This window comes from Saccostrea cucullata, unplaced genomic scaffold (assembly GCF_032062105.1).
Source record: "Saccostrea cucullata isolate Sc308-1 unplaced genomic scaffold, CSIRO_AGI_Scuc_v1 ctg14194, whole genome shotgun sequence".
Lineage (NCBI taxonomy): Eukaryota > Metazoa > Mollusca > Bivalvia > Ostreida > Ostreidae > Saccostrea > Saccostrea cuccullata.
The window spans coordinates 1-16,033 of NW_026919368.1; the positions used below are offsets into that span (position 1 = coordinate 1).

General features: G+C 35.1%; 1 protein-coding gene across 1 annotated transcript; it reads left to right on the plus strand.

Moving 5' to 3' along the window:
• Positions 1-4: 4 nt before the first annotated feature.
• On the plus strand, positions 5-15,981 carry LOC134229982 (U5 small nuclear ribonucleoprotein 200 kDa helicase-like; the record flags this gene model as incomplete). The annotated part of the gene is made up of 30 exons (XM_062711758.1): positions 5-34; positions 403-552; positions 788-849; positions 1,080-1,260; positions 1,414-1,518; positions 1,960-2,062; positions 2,341-2,672; positions 2,848-2,928; positions 3,191-3,381; positions 4,639-4,936; positions 5,203-5,273; positions 5,382-5,482; positions 5,659-5,832; positions 8,040-8,200; positions 8,408-8,506; positions 8,735-8,863; positions 9,195-9,386; positions 9,718-9,972; positions 10,411-10,613; positions 10,922-10,995; positions 11,900-11,976; positions 12,070-12,217; positions 12,609-12,685; positions 13,022-13,109; positions 13,780-13,901; positions 14,128-14,271; positions 14,557-14,733; positions 14,923-15,083; positions 15,329-15,410; positions 15,570-15,981. Coding segments are annotated over 30 exons (4,311 nt in total), but the record flags the coding sequence as incomplete, so codon positions are not given.
• Between the last annotated feature and the right edge of the window lie 52 nt (positions 15,982-16,033).

Below are 16,033 nucleotides of genomic sequence, written 5' to 3' on the forward strand. Positions count from 1 at the left end.
CGAAAAAGTTCTGGAGCATGCTGGGAAAAATCAGGTGTGTTTTTGTGAAAATTAGTTGGAAAACAAGATGTTAAGATTACTCTTTGTATTCCTCACTGAGATTTTTTGTCCATTTGCTAAACTAAAATTATGGCAATTTTATTTAATAAGTCCATTCATAGAAAGACAATACAAAAGATTGGTATAGAAGACCATTATAAGACTTAAGTATTTCTGTTAAACACTTATTTCACATCAAGCTCTTGTCTAAAAGATATAACAGAATACATGTAACAAAGATTTTGTATAAAGTTCTGATTCATCAAATGCTAAAAATAACTGATTGCATTGATACAGCTTTGATTTCATCAGATAATATTATTCTTAGAATTAACACGTTTAATTAAGGTACTGCTTATTTAGGTGTTGGTCTTTGTCCACTCGAGGAAGGAAACTGGGAAGACAGCTCGAGCGATCCGTGACATGTGTCTGGAGAAAGACTCCCTGGGGATGTTCCTTAAGGAGGGGTCAATCTCCACAGAGGTCCTCAGGACAGAGGCCGAACAGGTCAAGGTAAGGTCAAAAGAATATACTAATATTGGTCAAGGTAAGATCAAACATATATAGGTCAAAGAAATATAGGTCAAGGTTAAATTGTATAGAAATGGATTTCAAAATAACAATTAAGTGCTAAATTATTGCTATCCACAAGTGTAAACGTAATGTTTATATATGCATTCAATGATTAGTTTAGATAATTGTATGGAATGGAAACTTTCATCCCACATTTAAATAATTTTTTTGACAGAATTTAGAGCTCAAGGATTTACTGCCTTATGGTTTCGGGATCCATCATGCAGGAATGGCCAAGTAAGAGAAATATTAAAATTGTCTTTTCTTAGCCAGTCAATAGAATGATAGATGTTAATGTAATTCTATATTTTCATAGCACTAAGAAATGAAAATTAAGCATGTACAGAGGTTCTTCAGTTTAAGATATTGTGTTTAATGATATGTAATTGATATGTACATGTATATAATGAAGCCATAAGTGAACAAGTCCTCATATCAATGTAACTGTATAATTATGTTGTATTTAGGGTTGACCGAATCTTAGTGGAGGATTTGTTTGCTGACCGTCACATCCAGGTTTTGGTGTCCACATCCACCCTGGCCTGGGGGGTCAACCTGCCTGCCCACACGGTCATCATCAAGGGTACACAGATCTATAACCCAGAGAAGGGGCGCTGGGTGGAGCTCAGTGCTCTGGACGTGATGCAGGTGAGATATCCTTGTAATATTGCTGCAAAACTTTCCCTGTAGAAAAGCTAATAGGGAAGTCTCATGTATTCATTGCCTAGAAGCAAAGAGATCTTGTCTTTTAATGTTTTCTGATTGTGGACATAGGCTGTATATGTGATACTTGAATTGTAGATGTTTGGGAGAGCTGGACGACCTCAGTACGACACAAAGGGTGAAGGCATCATGATAACCAATCACAGTGAACTACAGTATTATCTGTCTCTGATGAACCAACAGGTCAGTCACATGATTATCACATGGTCATAGTGTCAGTGGGTTGATCAAAGTCACATGGAATAAATATACAGTGCATGGTTCAGCTTACCATTGACACAAATAATATTATTTCTTAAATTTTAGAAAATAATGAAAAATTCATACAACAGTGGACCTTCAGATATCCAAACGCCAGATATCTGGATGCTTCAGTATCCGAAAGTTTTTTCATTTGAACAGATTTTTTGAATGTTATTTTGTCTTGTTTAATTGGTGATTCAGGTATCTGGATGCTTCATATATCCGGACAAATTGACTGGGAACCTAAACGTCCGAATAAATGAGGTTCCACTGTATTTCAAAATCTTATTAGATATTACATTGCAAAAATGAGATAGATTTGCAGAAAGTAATAAGATTAACAATTGATTAAAAATTAAAAAAATGTGTCGTTTCTTCCAGTTGCCCATAGAGAGCCAGTTTATAAGTCGAGCGTCAGATTGTCTGAATGCTGAGTGTGTACTGGGAACTGTACAGTCTGTCAAGGAGGCAGTAGACTGGCTGGGTGAGTCTTAGTTAATAGTCAGTCTATAATACAGTGAAATCAGTGTTTTAGGGGGACCAGTGTTCGTGGATTTTGTGGGTTACCCATACCAACCAATTTACATCCCTATGAACAATAATCTTGTCAAAATATTTATTCATTTAATCCATACCTGTTACCCATGAAATTACATCCCTGAACATAAAACCTCACAAATTAAAATGATTCCACAGTACTTGAATGTATTTAAAATTGCAGAGGGTACAGTAGGACTTATTATACTGTTCATCCATCCACAGGATATACCTACTTGTATATAAGAATGCTGAGGGCCCCAGCCTTGTACGGAGTCAGTCATGACATGCTGAAGGATGACCCGCTGTTACAACAGAGGAGAAAAGATCTGATCCACACTGCTGCCATGACTCTGGATAAAAATAACCTGATAAAGTACGACAAGAAGACAGGACAGATTCAGAGTACAGAGTTAGGACGGATCGCCAGCCACTACTACTGTACAAACGAGACCATCGCCACCTACAACCAGCTCCTGAAACCCACACTCAGTGAGATCGAGCTGTTCCGAGTTTTCTCTCTGTCGTCCGAGTTCAAGCACATTGCTGTCAGGGAGGTGAGAAGATTGATTAAATAATGCAGTCACTGTTTCATCTTTTTTTGAAATAATAGAATATCTTCTTGTACATTTGCAAAAAAAGAATTTTGGTGTGGTGGGGGGGATTCACAGTATTCTTATCCAGTTGATATGCAGTGTATTTAAGGAAAAAGTCTAAATTTGTGTTTTACAGGAGGAGAAGTTAGAATTACTGAAGCTGTTGGAGAGAGTCCCCATCCCAATCAAAGAAAGCATTGAAGAACCTAGTGCTAAGGTAAGGCCAAACAAACATATCTCTGACCTAGTAACTCGTCTCGAAGGAAGCATTAAGGGATGTAATATAAATCTGTACCAAAGAAAGCATTGAGGAATGATACTTAAAATACATTTACTATACAGCATATTTGTAAACATGAACTGAACATGCATGTACATTGTATGCGTTATTTTGCTCTGTAGGATAATGTCTTGCTACAGGCCTGTATCTCCCAGCTGTCTCTTTACATTATATGTGATTACATTTTTTTGCCCTGTAGGTCAATGTCCTGCTCCAAGCCTACATCTCCCAGCTGAAGTTGGAGGGGTTTGCCCTGATGTCTGACATGGTGTTTGTGACTCAGTCTGCAGGCAGATTGATGAGGGCCATATTTGAAATAGTTCTACACAGAGGCTGGGCCCAGCTGGCAGATAAGGCCCTGGCCCTCTGTAAAATGGTCAATAAACGAATGTAAGTATTGACTGCCATTTAACAGTGAACTCTTAAAGTATTTAATAGCGAATTGTAATAGAACTCTTGACTCTGAATCAGTTCAATACAGGATGTATACAGGGGTGTGCAATTAGAAAAATCAATTACTAGCCCACGGGCTAGTGGCAGCTATATAGTTACTAGCCCTAAGTGAAAAGTTACTAACCCCAAAAGAGCAAAAATTAAAATAAAAAACTAATTTAGTATATGCTAAAAAGAAATAAATATTTGAAATTTAAGTCAAGGTACTGAATCATTCTTTTTAAAATCAAAGTTTAATTCTCACTATGAAATTAAATCATGTATAAATTATAATGAAAGAAGATTAAAATGAATTTTAAATAAATTATCTTCCCTTTTTTTCCTGAACATTGCACTAGCTCATTTAGAATGAAATTAAATTCATTTTGTTTTCATCTTAAATCACTAAATACATTATAAATATATTTTATGTGAGTCATAAAACACTTATCTTTTTTTGAGTTGATTGAGTGATCGTAAATAATCTAATAAGATATTTGCATTTATTTACCAAAAACGAAAGAATAGAGGAAATTCGGATTAGGAAAAAACGATCGTTTTTGGCAGTAAATAAGTCAAGTAGTGCTGCAAAACAGATAAGATTATGGAGATTTATTGAGAGTAGGAGCATGTTGTCAGAAAAAAATTCACTGGCTGGGAATTTGATAGCAAAAATGAGTGAAAATTCAGGTTGTACTTTTCATGTATTGTGTGTGTAGTTATAATTTTTACTAGCCCGACGGGCTACTTCCATGCAGAAAATAACTAGCCCGACCCCAAAAACCGGTAGCCCCGGGCGTCGGGCGAAGCTAATTGCACACCCCTGGATGTATACTATGGTATTGAAGAAAGGTCTTGTTTGAATGTACAGTAAAATTCAGTTATAACGAAGTCACTCTGACCTAAAAAATTACTATATTATGTTTTATTCGTTATATCCGTATAAGAAACTAGTTAAATTTATAAAGCTGGGTATCCAAAATAACTTCGTTATATCCATAAATTCGCAATATTCATGTTCGTACTAAACAAGTTTTGCTGTAATAGAGACTGAACTTTAATTGTTCAATAGAAATTAAACTTAATATTCATATTGTATGTGTTGCTTCAAAATTTTGGCAATAGTGATTTAAAAGACAGAATTTTTTATGATTGTAAGTTTAGTACATGCAAATATTTTTTAAAGTATGAGTGTTTCCTATGATTTATCTGTAGGTGGCAGAGTATGTGTCCCTTGAGACAGTTCCACGACAAGAAGATGCCCATTGAAGTTATCAAGAAAATCGAGAAGAAAAACTTCCCATTTGAACGTCTTTATGACCTTGATCCTTTGGAGATTGGAGAGTTCATCAGGGTACCCAAGAGTGGGAAGACCATCCATAAATATGTACACCTGTTCCCTAAGCTTGAGCTGTCTGTCCATGTCCAGCCGATCACCAGGGCCACCCTGAGGGTGGAACTGACCATCACCCCCGACTTCCAGTGGGACGAAAAAATTCACGGGTCTTCAGAGGTAGGATCAAAAAATAAAATGTTATGAACATGGTAAACAAACAGATTAGCTCAGTCAAAGTTTAGGGCAGTCATATATCACTGAGAATTGGACTGTAGTTTTTACTGAGATGTATAATTATAATCATATAACTGTTGCCCTGTCTATATCAAATAATACATGTTACCAGCTGAAGTATCAAACAAATACATTTGTTCTTTAATTAGACGTCTTTTCTGATATGACTAAGTAAGTAAGGTTGAAATGTTGAGTTTTGTGTTTGTCAGGCTTTCTGGATACTGGTGGAAGATGTGGACAGTGAAGTTATACTACACCACGAATACTTCTTACTCAAAAGGTTTGTTAAATAAGGACTAATTTTACAGACGGTGACAGACACATTTTCTGTTTTATGATGAGTATATATGTTACAAGTAGATACAGTAATATTGTTTTCTCTTTGCAGTAAATTTGCCCAGGATGAGCACGTGGTCAAGTTCTTTGTTCCTGTCTTTGAGCCTCTCCCTCCACAGTACTTCATCCGAGTCGTGTCTGACAGGTGGATAGGTCAGTTTTAAAAGTTTATTAATGAGTTCATCTTCTAAAGAGCCTGCATTAAGTATATGGGCACTTCATAGCAATTTTATTGTTATTTAGAGGAAAATATTAAACATGAAGTAAGTGAACAGCTCTGAATAATATCTTTAAAAACGTTTCAATAGACACATTGACCTTCTTTACAGGAGCGGAGACCCAGCTCCCGGTCTCATTCCGTCACCTGATCCTCCCGGAGAAGTACCCCCCACCCACAGAGTTACTGGACCTACAGCCCCTCCCCGTGTCCGCCCTCAGGAGCCCAGCATTTGAGAGTCTCTACAGTGACAGATTCCCGTTCTTTAATCCAATCCAGACTCAAGGTAAGATATGGAGAGTCTTTATGTTGATGATTTTTATTGTCAAGAAAATGTGCAGCAACTTAGAGGTGTGGTGTTACTTAATACTTAAATAAAAAGAAAAATGTTAAATGCAAGTACGTGTACAGTGCATATACAGATGTAGATGTTATTACAAACTATTTGATTTTCTGTGATTTTCACAGAGTTGGCCCCAGGATCATGAAGCATCTTAACTTAAGTCAAAATGCATACAGTGCTAACATTACTAAACCTAAAGCAGTCCAAAATTATAATGTTCTTCAATTTTGTATTAGCAATCTGCTGTCTTTTGCAAATGATTAGTTTCATTTAACAAGTTTTTAGCATTTTATTGATTATTGAAATTTTGACTTAAGGTAGGACAAAACACCCGTGGATTATATTTTAACCCATTTCTTAAAAAGTACTGGTGGAAAAAAGAATAATATTACTATATTGACAACAATGAATGATCCCTGAAAGAAAAATGATAAGTTTTGACATATTTGCGTTATATTTTGTGAAAAAATCAGAGAAACCTATATATTGGTCACTTGGGAGCTTACATTTTGGAATGTGTTTACGCTAACTAAGTGCAATAAACAAGCATGTAACAGTCTGTTATAAAATGCAGTGTAACTTTTGTTCCATAAATAATAGAGGGATGATATTTGGACACATATATGAGGAGTCTCTATTCTTTATGTACTACAAAGGTCAAGGTCATATCAAGAGGTTAAAGGTAAAATATTGTGACGTCATCTACTGAATCTTAAGTTTTTTTACCATTGAATTTTCTTTAATCGCCAAAATATCTGAAACCATCGGTTCAATTTTCTTTATTTTTACACATTTTATTTTAGGACCCATTTGAATCATTCTGTTGATTTTTTGTAAAAATTGAATTATACATTTTCTTTTAAGAAAACTTAAACTGTCGGATATTTACATGTGAATTTTCAATTTTCAACACAATGTATGTTCTATTTTACTTAATATTTTACCCAAATTTTCCAGTATCAATGTGACTTACTGATTTAAAGTAACAAAAAGGTTATCTTTATGAAAAGTATCACACAAATTTGCGATAGATCAATAGAAAATTCTAAAATAAGGCTCATTCTCAAGACGAATGTCTGATTTCACAATCTTCTAACAGGGGTGTGATAGGCCATATTTCAGACTATGTGGGCAAAAAATGTGCGGTTGAATTTCTTTCATATTATATATAAAGAGAGATTTTGTATCCAAGAACAAAATATCAAAGTTTCAGAAAAATTGAATTTGAGGAAAAATTTGACCTATCTATTTGGTCCTACCTTAAGTCTAAGTCTGTTTCATGATCCCGAGGCCTGGCGGTGTAAGGGTGTGTATGTACTTATAATATATAGATGTGGGCCATTTGTGCAGCCATTTTGCTGACTTATTGATATCCCTCATGGAAACAAGATTCTTGATACATTGTTAAACATTGTTGAGTTGGCTCGCGTAGCAAGCTACTTCCTGTCAACATAGCCGTTTCAGAGCTGTAAAATATTTCACGCATTCATCAAGGTGATCCATACGCCAATTATAATAGTTCTAGCAAAAAATGCTTTGGTTTTGAGTGATTGTATAAACTTAAGAGGTAAAAACTATATAAAATTTCATACTGTAACATTATTTTTGCCTCATATGCTTATGTTAAGAAATTTTTGATTAAATACCTGTAGGATGTAAAATTACTGCGTATGAATATATGTTAAAGCATGTTAGGCGGATCTAATCTTCCCATCTGAAGTTTATTTATAATTGACCTAGAATACTCCCTAACACAAACACCTGATGCTCTCATTAGCTGCAGCTAGTTGTTGTTGAAAATCTATTTTTAGAATCCAGATTTGCTGTGGGAATCTTTAACCTAATCATCCCATAACACTGACCACTTCAGCTAATGTGCTGAAATTCATTATAGAATCCAGTCTAAATAATACGGAAGCCCATTAGTGCCAACCTGTATAATATATAAAGGAAAAGCAATATACACTTTATTTATGAACCGAACGTGGATCAGACATATAATACCAGTATTCAATCTCTTAAGATGCAAAATAAACTGAATATATCAAGGTATGGTGCCAATATGTATGAAAAAGCTCAATTGACTCGAGCGAGTCAACTCGCAGGCCCTTCAGGCCTTTGATTAACATTGTGATTGTCATTGATTTCAGTGTTTAATGCTGTCTACCACACGGATGAGAATGTATTTATTGGGGCCCCCACGGGGAGTGGCAAGACCATCTGTGGAGAGTTCGCCATACTGAGGATGTTCTCCCAGAACCCTGACGGTCGATGTGTGTATGTCACCCCACTGGAGCCTCTTGCCCAACAGGTAACAGAGAATGAATGAGAGGAGAATGGTTCATATTTAACAAAAATTTTTAATCTATTATAACATACCGGTGACATCTGAATTTTCATAGACAAGTACAGTATCTCAAATAAAGTAAACTTCAGTATGATGACAGAATATTACAAGTAAGTGTTTAATACATTGTACTTCTCTTGATATATTTGATCCACTTGATTTGTTTGTTAGGTCTATACGGAGTGGTCTGCCAAGTTTGGAGGACAGCTTGGGAAGAAGGTGGTCCTACTCACTGGGGAAACAGGCACTGATCTCAAACTGCTAGCAAAGGTAAGGGACACCTGCTCTAAAGAAAACATATCTCCTACATATGAAATCATTTATGATAGCTTGTGTAGGCAGCAAAGTTTATAGATATATTGTTTGGTGTATATACATGTAGCTTTCTGACTTAAATCTATTTGGTAATGTTCAAAGAAGCAGTTAGTGATGAGAATTCATCATTATTTGTGTCCATGGAGGACATTATGATAACTGATTGTATTGTGTCATTTACAGGGAAATATTATTATCAGTACTCCCGAGATCTGGGATGTGTTGTCACGGCGATGGAAGGTCAGAAAGAACGTGCAGAGTGTCAACCTCTTTGTGGTGGATGAACTTCATCTGATTGGTCAGGAAGTTGGGGTCAGTAGGTCATGAATGAAAATACAGTATTTTCTTAATCAGTGAAATTCAAATTGTATGTTTCATCATTTTCTTTCCAATGAACTTATGAATTTAACACTGTTTGTTCACTTTGATGCCTTTTATGTAATATTTCTAATGTTTTCATAAAACTGAACACTGCCGACATTTAATTAGTAGGCCCTCTTCATATCCAGCATATGTACATGTATCTTCATTATTATCTTGTGTTTGAGCTTTTACTACTGTGACTTAAGCATTTGCAGGTGCTTGCTTTTAATCCACATAGATTAAGAGTCCTTGTAACACCTATTCTGTTCTTTATTGACAGCCGGTGTTAGAGGTAATCTGCTCCAGGATGCGTTACATGTCGGCTCATTTAGAACACACCATCCGTGTGGTGGCCCTCAGCTCCTCCATCTCTAATGCTAAGGATGTCTCCCAGTGGCTGGGCTGTACCCCCACGGGATTCTTCAACTTCCACCCCAATGTCAGGCCCGTCCCACTGGAACTACACATACAGGTAATAAAATAGATCTTTCCATTGTACATATACACATATCAAGGGGATTACATGTATGAATTAGAAATGAGGAGGTCACTGTAAACCTTTTGCTTTGCTAGGTGGAGCCCTGATTTGCTGGTTTAGTCAGAATGCTTAAATTAAAATTATTTATTACCTTAAAGTTTATAAATGTACATGTGAAGTTAAAAAATGTACATGTGAATTGATATTCAATATACAATGTATTTGATGAAAGTAGACCTGGTTGAATGTTTTTGAAAAGTAAGTGTAAAAACATGAAAAACGATGAAAATAAACTGAAAAGTAGAATTAAATTTCGTCTTTTCAGGGTTTGAACATCAGCCATAATCTCTCCAGAATCATTGCTATGGCGAAGCCCACGTATCAAGCCATCCTCCGTCATTCTCCAAGGAAACCTGTCATTGTGTTTGTGCCGTCACGGAAACAGACACGCTTGACTGCTATTGACATTTTGACCTTTAGTGCTGCGGAAATTCAGGTTGATTCTGAGACGCCACGGAGTCGATTCCTTCACGTGAAGGAGGAGGACATTCAGCCATTCCTGGAGAAAATATCGGATAAGGTACGAGAAACATAGTGTCTACTTTGGGTTGTATTTTGTTTGATGTACAATGTAAGCGGTATCTGATTATACCAGGATTGTAGAGAGGGTCCTTTTGTGTCTTTGTTGTGAATGAGAATTATTCAAGGATTTCTTTTTTTAATCAGAAGATCATCTGAGTTGTCACTTAGATATTTTATGTCTTTTATTACTCCTGTTCTAAGATACATGTATCTCAGGTCAAGAGTAGTAATATTTATCTTGTGTCTAAGAGTTGATTTGCTAATTAAAACAAGCAACATCTTTAAAATGTAAAAGGGCTTTAATTAAATTTTTTTAGCATGATTTAGTCATGTGATATCTTAAAAAAGTTTTCAAAAATTAAAAATTTCTAGACCTTTATTTTCAACTATGTTACTTAAAAACAGTGATGTATTAAGTAAATTGTTTGATTTTTAGACGCTGAAGGAGACTCTGAGTAACGGTGTGGGGTATCTCCACGAGGGTCTGTCTGACATCGAGAGGAAGGCGGTGGAAAACCTCTTCTCTAGCGGCGCCGTACAGGTGTTGGTGGCCTCCCGCAGTCTGGCCTGGGGGATGAGTGTCTCCGCCTACCTCGTCATTGTCATGGATACACAGTACTATGATGGCAAAACTCACTCGTAAGTTTCTACTGATACTAAAATTTATTTTGCTTATTAGTCAGTTTTGCATATCAGAACACACATGAATACAGGGCAAGCTGTGTGAAAAAAACAATGTCAGATTTTAAAATTTATTTCATATTGATACTGAGGTACAGTGTATATTGATAGGGTATAACAAAAGTTTGATAAGGACTTACAGAGTCACAATATTCATTGCATTTTAATGATTTGATCAGACAATTATTAGCAAATTCAAAGACACTGTAAAATATTTTCTATAAAAGAAACTCCAAGTCACCTAAATGATCTATTATTTACTGCAGGTATGAAGACTACCCTGTGCCTGATGTTTTACAGATGATTGGTCGAGCCAACCGACCCCTTCAGGACCAGGAAGGTAAATAGATGTTTTCTTACTCTTATATATTAGATAGAAGACATTGATATTTACAGTACCATAAATCTGGAAATTTTTACGTCGATTTTATTTTGTTAAGGTAATTCCACCCTCCTATGATGTCATAGGTTTTTACAAAATATGTAATTAGTTTAAATTCATACCTTATAGAAAAATATCTCTTGGAAGAATACTTTACAATAGGTGTAATGATAAATATTGTTTAGTTAAAGAATTTTAAAAATGCATATTTTCTACATTTAATCAATTATTCAATCTTTAAAAAATGTTTACAAGGGCAATAACTCCTTCTAAGGTCTCTTCATTCAGGCATTTGCTTTACTGTAAATTAGTTTACCTGATATTCCCAAAGTATCTTTTAAGTAGGAAATATTTAGGAACACTCAGCATCAGAATTATGCATTTTAACCAGTTTTTACATATTTTTCTCAAAACTGTTTACAAAAAATGTACAATTTTTTATGTTGACATACACTTCTGGTTATTTATGTTTCGCATCTTAAATAATATGGTGACCTATACATTTTTGGCAATAAATGGAAAGTTTAAAGTATATTGAATGAAAATGAATGCAGTTTTTGAACTTTGAACCTATAAAATTGTGAGGGTGGAAATTCCTTAATTGGGGTCAAAATGCTGTTGATTAATTTTTACGTTTCAAAATTTTGCGAATGACCACTGCTTTGTTTACATTTCTTATTGGTAATTTATTTTTAAGAAAAATATTTTTGTGAATGCAGTGAACTCTCAAATTTGCAAAAAATTTATCTAAAGCAAAAAATATCCAGATTTACGGTATATATTCCTGATACTTAGAAAATACTGTTATGTTATATTGTCACAGTGACAAAACCATGTTAATAAAGTGACCGACTTTTTACAGGTAAAGCTTTGATCATGTGTCAGAGTTCCAAGAAAGAGTTCTTCAAGAAATTCCTCTATGAACCCTTACCTGTGGAGGTAAATTTGATAGAAAAATCTGAAAATGTTTTCACCTCTATACTTGGTTATCTGCAAAATAGGAGTGTTTATAATGTTCACATTGTGTTACAGAGCCATTTAGACCACTGTTTACATGATCACTTCAATGCGGAGGTGGTAACCAAGACGATAGAAAACAAACAGGACGCAGTGGACTACTTGACCTGGACCTTCCTCTACAGAAGAATGACCCAGAATCCCAACTATTACAACCTACAAGGTACGAAAAAAGTTAAATTATAGAAATCATAAATGAGCACAGTCAAAAGTTACTAAACTAAGTACTTGTTCTCAACCATCAATAAAATAAGTGTATTTTTTGTTTACATGTAATTTATTTTTTAAGAAATTTGGGGGCGCCTTACATTAATTGTTGATTAGTGTTATCATTAATTAGTGAGATGTACATGATAGGCCTTGTAAGTATAACAAAATTTTAAAAAACTATAAAAGTCTTGTAGAGGTCAGATCTACTTATGACTGTCTAATTGTTGATGTCGCCTAACTAAGCCAGTGTGATCAGTATTCACTATGAATTTTTTCTTTGATATTCCATGATGTGCTATTTTACTTACATTTTATCTAATATAAGATCTTCTGATTATTTGTAGGTGTCACACACAGACATTTGTCTGATCATTTATCTGAGTTGGTAGAGAATACAGTATCAGATTTGGAACAGTCTAAGGTAAAAACTCACCTCAGGTCAAGTGGTCATCAGCTGATTCAGAGAGATAATGGAGTACAATTGTCTTCATAAATTCATGTTTAAACAATGGTCAATCGTGAAGTCCTTTATTTCTTTATAAAGAGTTATGGTTAAACAATAAAATATGCAAATTTTCATGAAGCTCATACATACAGGAAGTCAAAAATATGAATTAAATCTAAAAAAAAAACTCAGCTCCTTTTTAAAGAATTGTTAGCAGTGAAACTGATTCAAATTTAAAGCTACAGAGTAAGAAAATTGGAAGAGGTACTTAAAGTGATCGATGTACATCTACAGAGTTGTGTTTGTTTACAGTGTATCAGTATTGAGGATGAGATGGACATGACTCCACTGAACCTGGGTATGATAGCAGCTTACTACTACATCAACTACACCACCATAGGTAAATCTTGTTATACAGTCATATAGCTTATTTCAGAGGTCAAGTGCTAAAATGATAAATTACTTGTTGTTAGAATAATCTAACTTGTAAATTATGTTATGATTTTAAAAAGTACATGTATCTTTTGCAGTGTCTGAACTTCATTCAGTTAATTTGAAATAAATAAATTTTTTTATAACATAATTTACTTATTCATATTTTATATCCTCAGAGGTCCTTGACCTTAGCGGAATTTACAAAATACACACCCAATATTCCAAATGGGATATGTGACTTCTGTTGACTTAATATAAACAATGTGTGCCGTAGCACCAATACAGTTAAGATAGGACGTAAGAAAAAAATGTCAGATATTTTCTTTGTTAACATATGCGGTAATAGCGAATTTATGCTAAGTAAGGGGAAATTTTGTTTATTCTAATTATACTTTTGTCTGCTATCAACCATATCATCTTCAGCAGCTGAAAATATGACAAAATCAATCCAAATAATTTTTTTCTGACGATGTGATGCAGCAGGGGATCAAAATCTTGCAAGATATTCAAGAAAAATGAAAGGTGCAGGACTCTAGAACCGCAACGAATTTAAGGCCTCCTACCTTATTGCTCTAAAGAACTTCTGAAAATATATTCTCATAATTATTAATAGCATTGTCTCACTTCTTTTACAGAGACCTTCAGTCTGTCCCTGAACAACAAGACTAAGATAAAGGGACTCCTGGAGATTGTATCTAATGCCGCTGAGTATGAAGATGTTCCCATCAGGCATCACGAGGAGGCCATCTTAAAATCGGTAAGTCAGATCACACAGATTTTTTTGTACATTTACCAGAAATAAATAAATTTAATAAAGTGAGGTTGTTTGGGAAGTTTTTTGTAACTACCTTGTACCTATGTCAGTAGTCAGTGTTAAGTAGAATAGATAGATTGATATTTTGTTTAAGCTAACATTTGAATTGCATACAAATACACGTATAAAACATCTGAATATCAACACAATCCTATTTCATTTATTCCAGCTGGCGAGTCGTCTGCCGAATAAACTGTCCAATCAGAAGTATAACGATCCTCACGTGAAGACGAATCTCCTACTCCAGGCTCACCTGTCACGCATGCAACTGTCTGCAGAACTCCAGTCTGACACCGAGGATATACTCAGCAAGGTACACAATAATGGGGGAATGTGTAATGAATATTTTGTTTGTGTGGAAGGGGGGAGAATGGATGGGGGCTTGAGAGACCTAGGAAGTCAAACTGAATTTTAAAAATGAAGAGCATCATTTTTTTTTTTATTTGTACACAGGATATCAAGAAATGTTGTTTTGATCTTTCACAAATCTGCATGTTAGAAATGAAAAAAAAATAATCTTCTGATAACTTTAATTTGATTTTATCAGTGTACCATCTATCTGTATTACACAGTATATTTATCTGCTTGTTTTATTAAGGCTATCCGGCTGATCCAGGCCTGTGTGGACGTCCTGAGCAGTAACGGTTGGCTGAGCCCGGCCCTAGCGGCTATGGAGCTGGCTCAGATGGTGACCCAGGCCATGTGGGGCAAGGACTCCTATCTCAAACAGCTACCCCACTTTACAACGGAGCTCATCAAAAAGTGTCAGGAAAAGGTAAGAATTCTGTCTAATGACTTTGTTCTTTAGCACGATACAAATTGTAATTTTAAACATTTGAACTTGACTAAAGAAGAAAATTTTAAATGAATCTCCAACTACATTTACTTTGAAGACAAGATAGGAAAATCTGTACAACCCAGTTTATTTCAGCATTTATCAAGAGTTATTTTTTTTTCTTTGTAGAAAATTGAGAGCATTTTTGATGTGATGGAGATGGAGGATGATGATAGAAATGAACTCCTACAGATGACGGAGGAACAAATGGCTGACGTGGCCAGGTTCTGTAACAAGTACCCTAACATAGAGATGTCATTCGAGGTCCAGGAAAAGGAGAGTCTTCACAGGTAAGGGGAGGGAAACTGTGTGAAACACTGTATGTTGTGGTCTTCACACAATGAGAAAAAAGTAAACTTGAACTGTTACTTAATCATACATTTTGTACAACCTGTGGACAACCTACTATATCTGCTAAAAAGTCTGATATTTACGCATATAAAAGTTTACAATTTTTGAACATTTCCTACTGTTTAACACCAGCATGTCTATGGAGAATAAATGTGTTGATTTATCATTATCTATCTGTTTGCAGTGGTTCCCCAGTCAATGTGCTGGTGTCCCTAGAGAGAGAAGATGAATTAGTGGGACCAGTGGTGGCCCCATTCTTTCCTCAGGTGAATGTTTGACTTGTCACTTATTTTCATATAATGTTAAAACTAAAAATTTGATAAAGTAATTTATTCATGAAATGATAAATTAGTTGCCTGAAGCATTTTTCCAGGATATACTCGGAAATTCCAAAATTTATTCTAGTATTTGTTTTCTTTTATCAGAAACGAGAGGAGGGTTGGTGGGTAGTAATTGGAGACAACAAATCTAACTCCCTCCTGTCCATCAGAAGATTGACCTTGCAGCAGAAGGCCAAGGTCAAGCTGGACTTTGTGGCCCCTTCCCCTGGTCATTATAACTACACCATCTTCTTTATGAGTGACGCCTACATGGGGTGTGACCAGGAATACAAGTTCAGCATTGACGTGAAAGAAGGAGATAGTGAAAGTGAAAGTGACAGCGATTAGATCAGCTGATCAGAAAGTGAAAATAATAATGTGGTGGAGGAAAAATGAGGAATAATTATGTGTAAAAACCATAGTACAGAATAGAAAAGTGAAGCAAGAATTCTTTAAAAGTTATAATATGAAAGGAGGATTGGAAAGAAATAGAGTCTTGAGATGGAAATCATGATGGTGATTTCAGATCTATAAACTAAATGAGACTAGTTAATATGAAAAAAAAACTT